At 33.4% G+C, this 17,628-nt stretch overlaps 1 protein-coding gene and 1 long non-coding RNA gene across 2 annotated transcripts; both read right to left on the bottom strand.

Moving 5' to 3' along the window:
• Positions 1 to 9,331: 9,331 nt before the first annotated feature.
• On the bottom strand, positions 9,332 to 15,228 carry LOC147077283 (uncharacterized). Its single transcript, XR_015069797.1, has 4 exons — positions 15,076 to 15,228; positions 13,015 to 13,164; positions 12,322 to 12,447; positions 9,332 to 10,271 (listed from the first exon to the last, which is right to left on the bottom strand). It is a non-coding gene; the product is annotated as an uncharacterized LOC147077283 (long non-coding RNA).
• Positions 15,229 to 16,619: 1,391 nt separating this feature from the next.
• LOC147077282 (uncharacterized) lies at positions 16,620 to 17,377 on the bottom strand. The gene is made up of 3 exons (XM_085941626.1): positions 17,178 to 17,377; positions 16,767 to 16,913; positions 16,620 to 16,676 (listed from the first exon to the last, which is right to left on the bottom strand). The coding sequence occupies exons 1-3, from the start codon at positions 17,367 to 17,369 to the stop codon at positions 16,620 to 16,622; spliced, it is 396 nt and encodes a 131-aa protein (XP_085797752.1). The 5' UTR covers positions 17,370 to 17,377.
• Between the last annotated feature and the right edge of the window lie 251 nt (positions 17,378 to 17,628).

The following is a 17,628-nucleotide window of genomic DNA, read 5'->3' as shown; positions in this document are numbered from 1 at the left end:
AGAGGAGTGTGACATTATATCTTCTTTTAAAATCGGAGACTTGTTTAATAAATTATTGACGTAGAAGTATCTTTCCAGCAGGTCTATTCTTAACGGTTATCACTTTAGTACGTTTCCAATATTTTCATTGTCCAAATTAATACGGAAGGCATTCCATGCATCAAACAGTAAAGTTAACGGCGGCTATCTCCAATTCGTAATACAGCGATAATTTAGGTTGGTAGACATGTCGGTCACATTCGGATATGTTCATGCTTCTTGTGAAGAGCGAAAACTGTTGAAGCTGTTAGAGCTGTTGTAGCTTAACCACTGGGGAATGACAAAATAAATGGCGTATTTCAAAAAAACGCTACCTTATTCTTAGGTCAATAATTATTATAAAGCAATCATTATTCATAAGATATTTATCACACTTGAATGGTCAAAGACATAGCTTATAATAACTATCTTTAGAATCATCTTCAAATGTGTTAATCTTGCCGATTTTTTGAATAATAAAATGCCTACGTCTTGTCAAATTTGGGATCACAGATTATCAATATAATTTTTTATCGTGAATATTTTACTAAAATTATCTCGTAATAAATTATACCAATGGTTTTATAAATGCGTTTAAAAATTAATAAATGTAAAAAATCTTAACACCACTGCACAGTTATGTACCGAAATATGACTATATTCTAAAACATTAGAGCGAGAGGTTTAAAAGAATACTATTTTATGTAACAAAAATACTTTATGCAGTCATCAAATGTTTAAAATAACTATAGAGGATAATAAGGCTTCAAAATTATACAAATAGATTATCTACAACGTTTAAGGAGTATCCAGTGTTGAAAATACAATAAAAACTCAATTTTGACCTTCGACGAGCATGTCCCCCCTTAACATAATATATATTTTTAATGTTTGACACTTACTAATTAAAAATGTTACATAGGTTCATATTGATACAGACATTGGCATCATATATTTTCAGAGGGTATTTCCTAATGAGAATTTTCTGTTCCATGAAATAATATGAATTCAATACTAGGTATGTTCTTACAGGTAGATATACTAATATAAAGAAACGATTAAATCATTATATATATATTTTTGAATTTTAATCCTTAACAATATCTTCTACGTCTACATTGCCCTCAAGTTCATTGCCATCAAAGCCATCTAATTTTTTAACAACTTTAACTTATTACCTTCTTTATCTTAGTTGCGATGAATTTGTGAATTTTTAAAAATTTGAAAAAGCAAAAAAAGTATTTTGGGACATTTTTATCACATCAAACGGCTTTCGATCTCTGGCCACTCTTACAAATTGGAATCAATTCCGGAGTACCATATTTTTTAAGTTCTTGTCGTGAACCTTTTTTTTACTATCTCTATTCCTGAATGGTCACTATCACATTCGAGTCTAGTATGATAGTATAGAAGAAATTTTTGGTCATTCAGCTTCTTCACCGAAGTATTTTTTATAATGCACAAGTAAACATACATGCCACAATAATATTTCTGTTCTGTCCATCTGCAGCTTCTGAGTATGTGACAACGTGTTTGATTTCAGGTGAAAGATTCATGATTTTCTTAAATACACATGATGCGATGTCTTTAGAACCTTTCCACCGGTTGACTCGTGCCACATTATAACCTTCGGAGAATTCTTAAGAACATTCTCTAATAGTTAAATTGTACACAAACAATAATCTTTTATAGTAGGTACCTGCACAATAATTGTGGATAATAGCAGACATGGTAAAACAACTATAACTAGTTGGTTTGATCTTTCCTTAGCTGTAGTTTTATCTCCTGGTTTACTGTAATAACATTTGTGTGCATCAATGAAATGTTCATTGTGTTGTTTGGAGATTTCTTTCCTTGCCTCTTTGATAGATATAATATATAATGTTTACATGTAATATATTCATCGCCTTATGTATCTAATAAGGTTTATTGAATTTGAAACCCGTTTTGTTAAATACCTACATCATAATATCGTCTTTGTTCTGGCAGAACACACTAACTGAAGAATACTAGTTTTGAGTAATTTGACTTTGAAGTTGTTAAAATGTTTGAAATGGTCTATCATGTGAGTTTTTCGTAAAAAGGATGACTTTACAACAATAACTGTTTATTTATTAAGAAGGTTTCCAGACGGTAAAGTTTGAAATAAGGAACATTTTGGTACCTATAACTAACTCAATAGGTACCTATGTCATTTTTTCGAATTAGTGTCTTCTGCCATAACAGTGACGATATGCAGTTCTCACACTTCTATTTTCCAACTGCATTGCTTTATATTCATCATTACAATATAATGTTTATATTTAAATGACTTGGTAAGCATATTTAAATAGGAACATCTTTACAGGAGTAATGGCCCTCGTGTTTTGGAGGCTTTCTAATAAATGCCTCGATCTAGACTCGTTCATCAACCATTTTGTTTTTTTTGTGGATGTCTTCCTCTTAAATATGTTGTCCATGAAAGCCAGCTGGCGATGAATTTGTCAGAACGGCTTATTATTGGACCTAGTATCTTTTAATTCAGCACCACTAACTGACGTTTGAGGATCAGATTCGACGGATATTGCTGGACAATTAATTCTTACATGAATTCCGGGTCATTATTTGCACCTGTTGGTATATATAGAGAGAGAGAGATATTTTTAAAACTACGTTACCTATGAGAGTATTCCTCTAGTAGATTTATTAGGGGTTTCTTTATCCTGGTGGTTCTTCGTTAGTTCCAACCATCTTGTCATCTTAGTCACCTTATAATACCTACCATGATGTTAGCAAACAAAATATCGGATGGCAAAATCACAGTATTGTGTTATGTTCAAAATGACCATAACCAACATTCATACTCTGGCAACCCCGTCGAATATGTATGGTCAAGTCATGGAGCGTTCGCGATTCCACAGATGTCGCTGAGAGAATTTCCGGCCGCAGCGGACGTCGCGAGGTGTGAAAGTAGCAACAGGGCTTTTTGATTCGGTCTGTCATAAAGGATAGTCGTGCTCTGCTTTGGTTTTACCAACATTTATAATGGACGTCACTTAAAGCAGCACGATTGCAGCCGCAGTGCTTGAGGCCTCTGTGTTCGTTCCAAGTTTGGTATTGTAAAACTATTATTATTTGATTCACTTATCTTCCAATGTTTCTTTTAAAACTTAGCTGCTTGCCGTTATTATAGTATTTCCTTTATAACCTTTTAATGTAATATTCTTGTTTTCGCTATAATATCGACTGTGGAAAGGCAAAAGGATTTAACCCTCACTTTTTGCTAAATAGGTTTTATTGAATAATAGCATTGCACACAACTAAATACACATTCTGCCTAAAGGATGTAAGCTGCAAAATGCCAAATTATTATCAAATTTTAGCTTTTAATTTTTAAAAAAGAAGGGCGTTTGGAATTTGCGTCCAGGTAAAAGGATTTATTCCACATCAATGACATTATTAGTCGTTCAAGTAATCTTTTACGGAAAGGAAAAAGGCGTTATGCATCTTACGTTGCAAATGTATGAAAATAATGGTAGTTTTACTAAACTCTGCCGGCTGACCGGGTAAGTTATGAACCAGAAGGAAGACTTAAGCCACGTACATTACTCGGTCGGTCGTTTGACAGTTAACACGGATTTCGACAGTCTTTTCATAAAAAATCATTTAAAGTTTAAACATTGAGTGAAAATGGCAACAGAATGAAGCAAAATAATTCTTGAAAAGTGTGGTGTTAATATGGACACAACAAATAATCCCGACAAGAACTGTTAGTGTTTAAAATTACATCTTGAAGTTTTTATATCACACACGAGAAGAGCTATTGTAAATTCTATCTATATCGGCATGAAACGGCCTGTGACAACTTATATTGTGTTTTAATTGTCGATTATCGATTAATTGATTTGATGATTTCATAATATCTGAGAAAAGTAATACAATATTTGCTAATTCACTTAAAACACTGCCATGCGATTTATAGGTTATGTGATGTGTCAAAAATACTTCTCAATTGAAATTGTTTTCAATTCGCTTTAATTTACGATTAATATCATTGTAATAGACTAATATCATTATTATGCAATGTTTTATGTTAATATATTATAGTAATAATATAAATCGCAAGTAAAATGTACGTGTCTAACTCCAAATATGTTAATACCTACCTAATTTTTTGTCAGGTAAAATGACTTAACCCTCATTTTTATTAGTTTTTCTTCAATAACTTCATTATTTAATTATAGATTGGGAAAAAATAACACCAAATTATTAATCATCATGCACTTCAAGTTTGTGTCTATTTTATATTTAGACTTTGGCCCAAAATCTTTATCAAAACGTTTTTTGTGCCTCCTGTAAAATTTGATTAGTGTGGATTAACTCCTTTTGCTCTTTCCACAGCCGATATAGTTCGGTCAAGTACATAAATTGCCCTTTCATTTATTATTTCCCCTTTATTCCACACTGCTATATAATTGTAATCTTTCACGGTATCAAGACCGTGTGGCGTCCAGGTCTTTAATAACTACATCTTTTAATCATAGATTGCACGTGCATTCAGCCGTGCAATTCCTTTTTGTAATTCAAATTTAATTTTTTACCGTTGTCAGTTGCGAGGTTACGGAAGTAATTATTGTTCAGCTTGAAAAGGATGCACGCAACCCATGCCTTTGTCTCATGCTCTGCTCTCTTTACTTTATACTTTATTCAATCCCACCTGGCAAGACATTTTTTCTCTTTTATTTTGTAGTTGTGACGATAAGGATCACAACTACAAAATATTAATATATCAAGGTGTCCATAAGTGTCTATCTAACCCAAAAAGATGCACACTTATGCAATTAATGTAGATAACAGATTGCTTTACCCCGAGTCTAGAACATAAGCTCGTAAATAATATTGGTAATTACCAGTTAAGTGCATTTTCTATGCTTGCAAGAGCGTGGGAGCAATTTAAATAATGATGCACGTGTTTAAATCAACATAGTTAAAATAGGGTATGAAATGCAGGTGTTTACCCCAAAAGGGTGGGAAACAGATTGCATGAGCTCGTAAATAATATTAATAATTATCAGTTAAGTGCATTTCTTGACTCATGTCAGTATTTTAAAAGAGGGTGAGAATATGCACATGTTCAAATCAGTATGGATAAGAGATTGTCCTACTTTGACTTTAAAGTGCTTCTTGTATAACGAATACATATATCATCTTATTTATTACTGCAGGTGTGCATTGGTTTAAAACGTAATTTTAGTTAATTTACTGCTTTTGATGGTGAACTGAATGTTGTGAGATTCTTTTGAACATTCCTTAATTTGACACAGTCAAGTAGGTACATAAATGTTTATATTATATTATATTGTTTATTATGCTATAATCAAATAGTATTGTAAATTAAATAGATGTGATGCCTTATTATAACAGAACGTTGATAGGTACGTATTATCTAAACTATAATTTTCGTTTTTCTTTTTAAAAATCTACACACGCAGTCAGATTTCGACAAAATTTGAACAGTAGACGAGGGCTGACGAGCCGGAGTGCGTGGTCGGGGTCTCAAATTTCAGATTTAACCCGTTGCAACCCGGGGACAGTTTTACGGTTTTTGCGGAAAAAAAGTCGCCGCGTACAAGGTCTTGAAACGCGGAAGTTAATGCTGCAACCCCCATTTTTTTTATTGAAAATGTCGCTAGAATGTGTACATTTAAAAAAATATTTTTTTAAAATTTTAAAAATATTATTTTTTACAGCTTGATTGGAGGTCAAATGGCAAAGTTAGATTAGAAAACCTAATAACCGCCAGGTTAGCGCGGGCGACGTGTTACGCGTAGATCGGAATGCTTCACTCACGGACAATAATTGTATGTAGTGGCATCAGAGCCGGATTGCGTGGTCAGAGTCCCAAATTTCAGTTTTAACCCGTTGCACCCCGGGGACAGTTTTATAATAATAAATAGAATGTGTACTACTTTTTGAGATATTTAAATGCAATAAATGTAAAAAAAAAATAAAAATCTAAAATATTATATATATTTTTTTAATTCAACCCCTTGCACTCTACGTAACTCCCGGGCAGCGCCGGGTGATACAGCTAGTTATACATAAATAAGTATTACAAAAATGTTTTATTTATTCTTCAAAGAATATAACCACATAAATGAACCCAAAATTGTGGCTCTATCGCCATATTCGAAATGGATTTTTAAATAAATTAAATAAAAAATTGATTCGGGTTTGATTTTTTAAGCAATGATACACGTGATGCCTGCGATAGCCCTAAGATGAGTCTTAAAGATGTCAATACATATTTCTTTTGAAAAAAAGATATTCAAAGACACCTTTTGGAAGACCACATACAGGAAGCAGCTGCAATTAAATAAGATTGATAAAACTCTTGCAACAGAAAAAATTACCAGTATGAAAGTAATAATGGTTGACTTGGAGAAGTGTTTACCTACTCCATATAGTTTCCATCTGAGAAAATTGTGGACCCTGAATTTTAAAATATAGGATGATGCAAGTGGTGAGTGAGACACAACACTGATGTGGATGAAATAAAAAGTGGAAGGGGTGACAATAAGATCGGCTGCTGCTTGATGAAATGGGTATCTAGCAATGTTTTAGCAAATATTGAATAGCTGACGACTTGGTAAGATAATTAATTGCCCTGGCCAAAATAGGAATATCACGATTGTTTTTTCATATACCTGGTTTCTGAAAACCATTCCTACGCTAAAAATCATAAATCACAAATTCCTATTACGAGGCCATACACACATGGAGATAAACACTGACCACTATAACAGAACGTCAAAAAAGATGCTGAACGGTATGCAGATTTTTACTCCATGGGATTGGGTTCAGTCTGTAGGGACATGTAAAAGAAACAAGCCTATTAAAGTTATTAACATTGAGTTAATTTATATAAACAATTATTTAAATTAAATTGCTCTTTGTATCCATTATCTTCAGCTCCTTTTGTGGCTAGAAAAAAGAATATTGATGGCACACCTTTTTTTCTTTTTTATTTATTTCTTAAGATGGCGCTGGTTATCTACGTTATAAGACGAATTTCTCCGATGAAGATTTTTAAACTGTCGACCTCTGACCTTTTCGCTCGCCGTAAAACGCCGCAAACTTTTTAAAAGATGACAAATTTTTCCCCGTAGATACCAAGTCGCAATGGCCGACCGGTTCAACTGAGGGTCGAACCGACTTGAGAAGCTCTTCCCTTTCAACCGACATAATATGGGGACACTCCCAGAGGATGTGATCGGCATCCTGCAATTCGGCACATAAGCAAGTTGGAGATTCTATTAGACCAAGAGATTCGAGGCAAAACCACCGTGTCCGGTTAAGATCTGCAAACTATGAAACAATGGATATTTCCAGAATTTCAAGAATTTTATTACAGAATTCCATATAATTCCTCATCAGCTGATGTCCCGGAATAATTCTCATTGCGTTGATTTTTTCTAGAGCAATAATAAATTTCAAATAATTTTGTACTTATGTAAATAAAAAATTATTTAATTCCTTTTCATATTTAGACTAACTGAAATATTTTGTGTATTTATAATAAAATAATTATTAATAATATGATGTACATGAAATAAAAATAATTTATACCTATATGGACTTCTGTGTATTATCTATAGGTGAAGTATTGCTTAATGGTACTTCTACATTATGTGTTAGAACATAAAACACGGAAGTCCATTAATTTATTAATTCTAAATAATTTGGTATTTCTTTCTATACTATGGTCAAAAATAAATTTAATTATGAATAATACCGTTTACAGACCCTAGCAATATATATAGTTCTTTAGAAAGTTATAGAGTTTCAAACATTTAACCTACACTAAAATCACTCTCCTGAACAAAAGTCCAAACGTGACTTCCGTGGTTCATGCTCTAACGTATTGAATTGTTTGCAAACATTTGTATAAAAACAATAATTCATAGATACTATTTTAAACAAATGTGCACTTTTTTGTATTTCGCCACGAATATAAAACGTATGCAAACGCACAAACAAACATGCGAGCATAGACGTGTCTATAGATTTTGTTTCACTTAAAGGAACGCCGTGTGGTCTCGACGAATGTTGTTTTGGTTAAATCTCATAAATTTGTATGATATGGGCTGCCCAGACTACATTTAATTGATAACAATGTGTGCAGGTGAATACGTGCATAGACTTCCAAATGTTTGTAATTTGCATTTGTTAAGCGATATAAGTTTACAAACAAAGTGGGAATCATACAATACCTTCTGGTTATAATCCAAATAACTCTGTTCAGGTTCTCAATTTCATTAAATATATTAAATAAATATTTATATTGAAAAGGTGAAGTGCCACTGGCTCAAACCGCTGGTAAAAGACGCTCCTACAATGGAAAGGCAAAACATTTGAAGCGGATAATTAGTCTAGACTTTGTCGCAAGTCGCATGAGCGTCAGTACGCTAACCGCAGCCTTGGCGTTTATGACGTTTTTCACTTATGTGTCATTTCATGGTTTTGAAGACTACTTCATCGCGAGCATCTATATGAGCATAACATGCATTTGTGACGTTTTTCACCTGTGTGTGTCATCTCATGTTTATGAAGACTACTTAGTTGCGAGCACCTATATGGGTAAACCTTGCATTTATGAGGTTTTTCACCTGTAAGTCATTTCATGATTTTTAGGATGACTATGTTGCGAGTACCTATATAGGCATACCTTGCATTTATGAGGTTTTCACCTGTGTGTGTCATTTCATGGTTTTTAAAGCTACTCAGTCGCGAGCATCTATATGGGCATACCTTGCATTTATGAGGTTTTACACCTGTGTGTTATTTCATGTTTTTGAAGACTACTAAGTTGCGAGCATCTATATGGGCATACCTTGCATTTATGAGGTTTTTCACCTGTATGAGTCATTAAATGATTTTTAAGATAACTAAGTCGCGAGCATCTATATGATCATAACTTGCAAATATGACGTTTTTCACCTGTGTGTCATTTCATGTTTATGACGACTACTTAGTTGCGAGCATCTATATGGGCATAACTTGCATTTATGAGGTTTTTCACCTGTGTGTGTCATTTCATGTCTTTTAAGATGACTAAGTCGCGAGCATCTATATGAGCATAACTTGCAATTATGAGGTTTTTCACCTGTGTGTGTCATTTCATGTTTATGAAGACTACTTAGTTGCGAGCATCTATATGGGCATAACTTGCATTTATGAGGTTTTTCACCTGTGTGTGTCATTTCATGTCTTTTAAGATGACTAAGTCGCGAGCATCTATATGAGCATAACTTGCAATTATGAGGTTTTTCACCTGTGTGTGTCATTTCATGATTTTTAAGATGACTTAGTTTCGAGCATCTATATGGGCATACCTTGCATTTATGAGGTTTTTCACCTGTGTGTGTCATTTCATGATTTTTAAGTTGACTAAGATGCGAGCATTTATAAAGGCATATTTTGCATTTATGAGGTTTTTCACCTGTGTGTGTCAGTTCATGGCTTTTAAGATTACAAAGTTGCGAGCATCTATAAGAGCATAACTTGCATTTATGAGGTTTTTTACCTGTGTGTGTCATTTCATGGTTTTTAAGACTACTTATTCGCGAGCATCTATACGAACATACCTTGCATTTATGGGGTTTTTTACCTGTGTGTATGATTTCATGGTTTTTAAGATAACTAAGTTGCGAGCATCTAAATGGGCATACCTTGCACTTATGAGGTTTTTCACCTGTGTGTGTCATTTCATGGTTTTTAAGCTGACTAAGTCGCAAGCATCTATATGAGCATAACTTGCATTTATGAGGTTTTTCACCTGTGTGTGTCATTTCATGTCTTTTAAGACTACTAAGTCGCGAGCATCTATATGAGCATATCTTGCATTTATGAGGTTTTTCACCGGTGTGTGTCATTTTATGTGCTTTGAAATGATTTTGTTGCGAGAATATATTTTCTTGATGTTGATTAGCAAAAAAGCCCATGTGAATTACTTTATGACTTTTAAGAGTACTTTCGCATCCAAAAACTGCGTTACAAAAGCTGCAAATCAAATTACGTGAGAAATGTACTACTCTTTTCAGAATAAGTCGAAGTTCCTTCGGAGTCTCTCGTTCTGAGATTTCTCCTTTAACGTTTTGTTCATCTATCGTCACTTCTGAATACTTTATGATTTTATCTTTGATTCTATCAGCCGAGGATTGTTGACACCTGTCTATATCGTGATGCTTTGTGAAAAAGCCTTTAGTAGAAACCTAGAATAAACAAAAATAATCGATGTCAATATTATAGATTTTAAACTGTTCCGTTTGCTTAATTTTTTTCAAAGATTATGCCTTTCAGCATCTTCAGACATTAAAGTGTAGTGAGAATGAAAATGACATTAAGAAATAGTAATAGTACCGACATAGATATTAAATACAAACAATGTTACGGAATGATCCATAAATAGTTTTAAAAAAATTCACCTACATGTAACATCGAAAAGCAAACTTGGTAATATGTATGAATATATTATAGTTTCGAATGCAAAATTTTAGATTGATCTGAATAGGATAGTTTCACTTTACTGTGTCTATTTCTAATATTTCATGATAAAATAATTTAAGATCACCAGAATAACGTACATACTATGAGGCAGTTTTGCACCCTGTTCGATAAAAAACATTCTAAGTTACGTGTTATAACTAGTAATTTTTGTGTCAGTGTGTCATTGGAAAGTATGCATAGTGTCGGAAGATGCCGAAAGCTGAAACTAATGTCACAAAAATATTCAAAATTATCGAATTGAATTTATATTCAAATATCATCAAGCGACCTCGTTCAAAAGTATAAACAATGTTTTAATATATCATACTTCTGAATTCGTAAGGGCACGCAAAATGAGCGTTGTATAGGGACGGCATTTATCCAAAAGGCGACACTCTCGAGAAGGAATGAATCGGTTAATATAATTTACACATATAAAATGTTATATCATAATATATCTATTTTTTTCTGGTCTAAGCGAAACAGCAAGTCGTATTTTAAAATAAATCAATAATAAATCTTTTGTTTGGTGAAATTAACTATTCTGATAAATTTATTCGTCAATTAAAAAGACTAAAAAGTTATTTATTTATCTGGTGATGATATTGTGTAGATTGATTAAATTTCCTAAACTGATAGTGCCTGTACACGTGCATGGATTTACTAGCACAAATAGTGTGTATTTTAAACTATCGCATAAATAATTATTTACACCTAAAAAGGCTGACTGTCTCTCCAATCTCATTCTTCAAGCGTATGCGAGACGCGATGAAATCATCGTTTTGGTGATCTTTGATAGATTCAGACAGGTTGGGACAAGTTTGTAGATATTAGATAGACGTAAAAATATTATATGCGGTGTAGTTCGTATTTCTTTCTGCAGGTTCGCCACTGTCGTTCCATTTCACATGCGGACCTCCAATGAAAACCAAACCATAATAGTCAAGGCTTATACTTCAGTTGAGGCATGGTGCAAGTGACGCGTGCTGAACGAAATATAATTTGTCATAAAAATTCAATTTGCGTCCATTTACTGTTATGTTTATTGTTATATTACTAATAATAATTGTATCTTCATTGTTATGTTTTCTTTTTCAAGTACAAAGGTAAAGTTTTTTAGTCATCTTTACACGATTTAAGAATATATTCATCCGACGCCATGATAAAACAAATCGACGTGCGCACACCTCGACCGTCGGTCTCCGATTGGCGACGAGTGCGAAGTTTCGTCGAGACTACTGTTGAAAATTATTTGCCGTTTCACTGAATTACGCTCTTAATAGTAAATATATTCGTCAATCCATAAAATATCAAAAATTCTCCAATTAAATCATAAATAAATTTGAATATTTTGTAGTTTCAAAAATATTTTTCTATCTATTATAGTTTGGTTTAGGCAGGACTGTGAATTTAAATAAATGAACCGACAATGGCGCAATATATATAATATGTATTCTAAATCCAACGAATTTCGTATCGTCTAAAGTATACCAAAACTATTATAGATTGGCTTAGGAAGGGTTTAATTGATTTTTAAAAACTAACAAACACCATCTGTAAATTGTAGTCTTGTCTTTCTATGACTAGCAAAGTTCAATGTAAACTATTTATGGCGGATCTTCACAGCCTATCTCTACCCTTTGCTATCGATATATTATAGCTGACACGACTGGCTGGAATATTATGGGGATTTATTGAAATGTTAAACGTCAACCTTCGATAGAAATCGGTGAATAGAGAAGCAAATGTTACAATATAATATAAAATTTAATATACCCCATGTCCTGGTGTGTAATCTGAATGCGAACATCCAGGTTGAGGATCTTCAGCAGAAAATAGTGGCATTTCATCTTCAGTGAACTCGTGCTTTATATTTGTCTCAGTGACATCCGTCGCAGCTAACTAAAAAAAACAACGTTTATATACCTAACATGTTGTCAATATGTACATACTATTATTATGACTAATTAAAATGTTAAAATCTAGGCAGAAGTAGGCTGTTACCAGAATTGGTCTGAGCTAGCTTGGCCATGCAACACAAAATCAAATAGACTTATTTTTTATTCAACGAATAATTCACATGATGAAAGTAACATTCTTTATATTGAAACATAACCTAAGTGTAATACCAATTGTATTAGAGATAATGAGACGAAGTTTTTTTTATAATAATTATCCTTAAAAAAAACCGTTTGATTCGAATTTCGAATTTGTGGAAGAAATTGTTTTATATTTAGTCCCCGGATGGAATTTTTAGCTGAACTCTTCTTGGAGTTGTTACACTTTACAAGGCATATAACGATATATGTAACTTTCTCCGACATATTATGTACATGTAATTTTTCTTAAAAATAGTACGATCGTGGAAATATTTTGCAATAACTTCCTTTACTACGTTTCACGATCATGATGAAGGACGATTTCTGTGTAACAAATGGTGCAAATCATATTAAGTGAGAAATGTATTACCCTTGTGAGAATAAGTCGAAGTTTTTTCGGAGTATTTTGTCTCAAGATTTCTTCTTTAATATTTTGTTTATCTATCGTCACTTCTGAAGGCGAGGGTTGTTGACTGCTATTTGTATCGTGACGCCTTGTGATAAATCCCTTAGTGGAAACCTAGATACCCAAAATTATCGTTATTATAAATTCTAAATTATGTTATACTATTCCGTTTAAGTTTTTTTTTCAACGTTTTTTAATTTTCAGCATCTTCAGACATTAATTAAAGAAATTAGAGTAACAATGAAGACACAAGAATATGAAATATTGCATTTAAAAGGTAATAATATAACTTTATATATTTCAAAAACGATATTAGTCAGATATCAAAGTAAAAATGTTTTTATGACGCGAAGAAAACCTCGATTTTCCTCTGTAATACCATTAAATTATGCTCAAATCTTGCATGCCACAAGTTTAAAGACAGTTAGATACCCCATTTAACCGTCTGAGCGTAACAGTTATATTTCTATTTAATACATTAAATTATTACATAAATATGTAAATATTTTCGGAAAATTATCGAGCGCTCCTGTTCGTAAAATCTTCCATTTCGAGTCCTGCTAGACACCATAGGTAAAAATGTAATCACCGTAAAATAATAAATCTATATATTTTAATAAATTCGCTTGTATGAATTTTGGTCAGGAGAGGTATCTTAATATTATAAAATGATCTAGGAATTTCTTAAACTCTCCGTAATCTCTTTTCGTAAACAAAAAAATCCTATACATTTTCAAAAGATAGGTACTATAATTGCTTAGACCGCGAACTATAATTCGTTGACGAAAATATGGCAACGTCGATGGTAGAGCGTGGAAGCCATAGTATATTTGCCTATAGAACACAACGCACGAGTGCGTGAATCTATTTACTGACTCTGAAACCAAATGCCGCATGAAATGGAAGTAAAAACCGAAACACATAATTAATACCGATAGACATAAATCACTACAAGAAATGCAATTATATTTGAATTTGTTGGTAGATGTGCACAGCGCCTGAAGCTGCAGAAAGGTGAAACCCGGGTCGCGAAAAACGACTCAAATGGAAAAGTACAAAACTTAAAGCCATTAGAATTTGAATTTATGTATTTAATAATATGTGGGAACGTGACTAAGGTGTAGCTGTTTATATATAAAAAAAACCCTAATGTATGGTCTGCTGGTTTGCAGCTGTCTTGAAAAAGGGAATGGTTTGATTTTGATAGATGAGTTACATCATAATTAATACACTAACATTAACACACCTTCCACAAACGTAATGTATAGCCCAATGCCACAAAAGACAATTTGTGGAAATCGATGTTACCACTGTTATTTTGTACAACGCAATACCTAGTCTGATGACTGATGAATAACAGGAATGTATATTTATAAAAAAAACACTGATAGGTTATAAATTTGATTTGCGATTTTTCTATAATGCAATACGAAGCGAGAAAGACCTTATAATTATGTTGTTTTGGAGGCAATCTGAAATCTGATTTTGACAGCTGAACAGTGGGATCACTCGTTTGAGAGATGCTTGTACCTACATAAAGATATTATGCTCAAGCTATGTATCTTACGATGGCGCTGGCACTGTTCACAATATTATGTATGGATGCAATATCGCAAGTTATTTTAAATTACGCACACGTATAAACTGTTTAGGTTCATTGAAATTAGATCATTCAAAATATTCTGCAGAATGACGAAACCACAGACTTACTTTGTCGCCATGCCAGCATGAGACGTGGCATAATGTCATCGCAGCATTATTCTGCTACCTACAAACAATAATGTTATGACAAAAGTACTTTCTGAGAGACGAGGTCGATCGGTAATCATCAGTGACAGACATCACATTCAAATACTGTAGGTCAATTCACCCATTCACACTAAACCAGATAAATAGGTTAGTGAAATAGTTGTACGAAGCGTGAATAACCGAGATGAGGATAATATGCACCTTTTGAAATTTAGTCACAAAGCTGTGATAGGATACATAGCCAATGGAAGAAAATATCGCATAATATACAATTACCTGCTGTACTGGTCCGTTATCTGAATGCGAACATCCAGGTGTTGGATCTTCATCGTGGAATGGGTGTTTTGCGTCTGCAACGAACTCGCGTTTAACGTCAACCAGCTGGAGGTCAATCTCGGGATTAATTTCAGCGAGACGCGTTGCCTGGTTCTGAAAGAAACGTTATGCATTTTTGTAATCATATAAAGAAACAATTTTGAGCTCGCGTACCTATTTTATAACAATACTTCTTTATATAATTGAGGAAGGTAGCTGTCTAAATGTACCTATGTCAAAAGGTTTTTGAAAGAAAGTTTGACATCCTCGTATGTTCATCAAATCAAATCAAATTTATTTATTTTACATATAATGAACATAACAAATTATAAATTCAAAGCGTTCACGACATGACATAAAATAAGTGTTAATAATTTTTAAAAATAAAAATACAGAGAATAAATAATAAAATAAGAAATAAAATAAGAAAATAAATAAAATAAGTAACAAAATAAAAGTAGATGGAAGCACACAGAGTGAACTTTGATAGACCCTATCTTAAAAACTTATAAAACAACGTCCACATAAATTCACCCTCACGTAAGTGGAATATATCAATATCCGAAGCGATTTCATTAAACATGGTTACTGCCCTTCCAATTGGCATTACTAATGGCTGGTTAGTTCTGCACCGTGGGAGAACAAACAGCGGATGCCCTCGATTCCTAAGGTAATTATCAGAGACACACAAGCCAACACCACCGAGAATGGCAGAGTTCACATTTACAATATGTAGCTAAATAAAGATCCCTTCTTAATTTTAAGCTACAATATGTAAGCATCCCTAAGAGAAAATCAGTCGGATCTTAAACAATTAGTATAAATATAAACCTATCGTAGGTATTCTGCTAAAATATTTATAAAAAATCGCAGGAATGGACTTAATAAATAAAAACTAACCTCAAAATCGCAACTGAAATCGTCTGTGTTCTCCTGCTTTATATAGGTGCGCGTGTCAGTGCTGTTTTGATGGCTAGTCGTTACATTAAACTTGTCTTCAGTACCAGATTGGTCTCCATAACATTCTCGCTTGACTTCCATGTTTGCGTATCAACAATCGTATGCAATGTGCTAGAGACAACTTTACAACTTTCTGTTATGTTGTAGTTTTATATAAATGTTGCCGAAATGCAGTTGATAATATTCCGTGTAGCTATTATCTGATAAACAATAATGTACCTACCTATTGAATTTTGAAGGTGTTATGGTACAGATGCTAATGTCAAGAACACCGACTAAACGTTAACGTAAATTATAGGAGAAAAAAACCCAATTTGATTTATTTGTCATTAGTTATTATATACCGAGATGCGCTGTTCTCATTATGATTGAGGAAATGCTGACGATCATTTTCGTACCATTGTTTTGTTTAGACAACAAGACATACAGATTATTAAATTGTGTCACCGTGTCAAGTGTGTATTTTTATTAGGGGAATATATATTCGCACAATTGAATAAACTGTTTTCACAAAGCGGTGACAACATTCACACTTGTTTCTCCGTCTAAATGCGCCCATTCATGCAGCGTCTCGAGACAATGGTGTCGCGTGTGTAACGGCTCTAAGATTAAAACATGAATTGCTAATTCCAGCCATCGATATAAGACTGCACCAAGGGAAGAAAAATAACACATTATACAATTGAACGAACCTGATGTATAGGCCTGTAATCTGAACCCGGTTGAGGATCTTCAACATCACATAATGGGTCTATTACATCTTCAATAATCTCGCGCTTGGCGACGGATAGTTGATCATCCGTCTCAGGTTTTATATTAGAGAGGTCCGCTGAAAGATACTGAAAGAAACATTATGGTTAACACAGTAAAACCACATTCACTTTCAATGACTAATTATAGTCAAAATGAATTAGAAGATAACCTGCCCTAACCAAATCACAATCGTATCGTAGGTACCTAGCTGTCAAAATGTATAGTCAAGTTATTTTTTAAATCAACGTTTAATATCATTGTATGTCACTACGCAGTTTATAAAAAAGCAACATATTATTATTCCACACTAATCGTTGTTATTTCAAAAAAATCAGTTTCAAAAAACTAACCTCGAAATTGCAACTTAAATCGTTGGCTTTCTCCTGCTTTACTTGAGTGCGAACTTCCGGGCTGATTGGGTGGCTAATCTGCTTATCAAACAAAAGTTTGACTTCTTCATCAGATTGTTCTCCATCACATTCTCGCTTTACGTCCATTTTAATGGTAAATATGTCAGGAAGAACGTGACAGATAGGATCCATTCAAGGTACCTACATTAATTTGAGAAAAGTGTTGCCGCAATACGTAATTATTTATTATGTATGGCCGAGATACTGAAAAGTCTATTCCGTGGTAGCGATCAAACGATAAGCTGTGTTTTATTGGATTTAAGTTTTGTACTATTCTATTTGAGGAGGTAGTTTTTTTCCACTCGGGTTTTGCCTTTCGATATTTTGAAGCACTACGCGTATTCACAAATGGCAAATACACACTAACAGCGTATACTGTTACACCCATGAC

The sequence above is a fragment of the Rhyacophila brunnea genome, unplaced genomic scaffold, assembly GCF_057557595.1.
Source record: "Rhyacophila brunnea isolate RB1 unplaced genomic scaffold, BYU_Rbru_1.0 scaffold_13, whole genome shotgun sequence".
Taxonomy (NCBI): Eukaryota; Metazoa; Arthropoda; class Insecta; order Trichoptera; family Rhyacophilidae; genus Rhyacophila; species Rhyacophila brunnea.
This window is presented reverse-complemented; position numbering and strand designations above follow the sequence as displayed.

Excerpts from the sequence above, each read along its gene's own strand:
- LOC147077282 (XM_085941626.1), bottom strand. The coding sequence starts at position 17,369 with ATGGATCCTATCTGTCACGTTCTTCCTGACATATTTACCATTAAAATG. Across the intron at positions 16,914-17,177 it reads ATTTAAGTTGCAATTTCGAG|TATCTTTCAGCGGACCTCTC; the intron begins GTTAGTTTTTTG and ends TGTTTCTTTCAG. Across the intron at positions 16,677-16,766 it reads ATTACAGGCCTATACATCAG|AGCCGTTACACACGCGACAC; the intron begins GTTCGTTCAATT and ends TTTTAATCTTAG.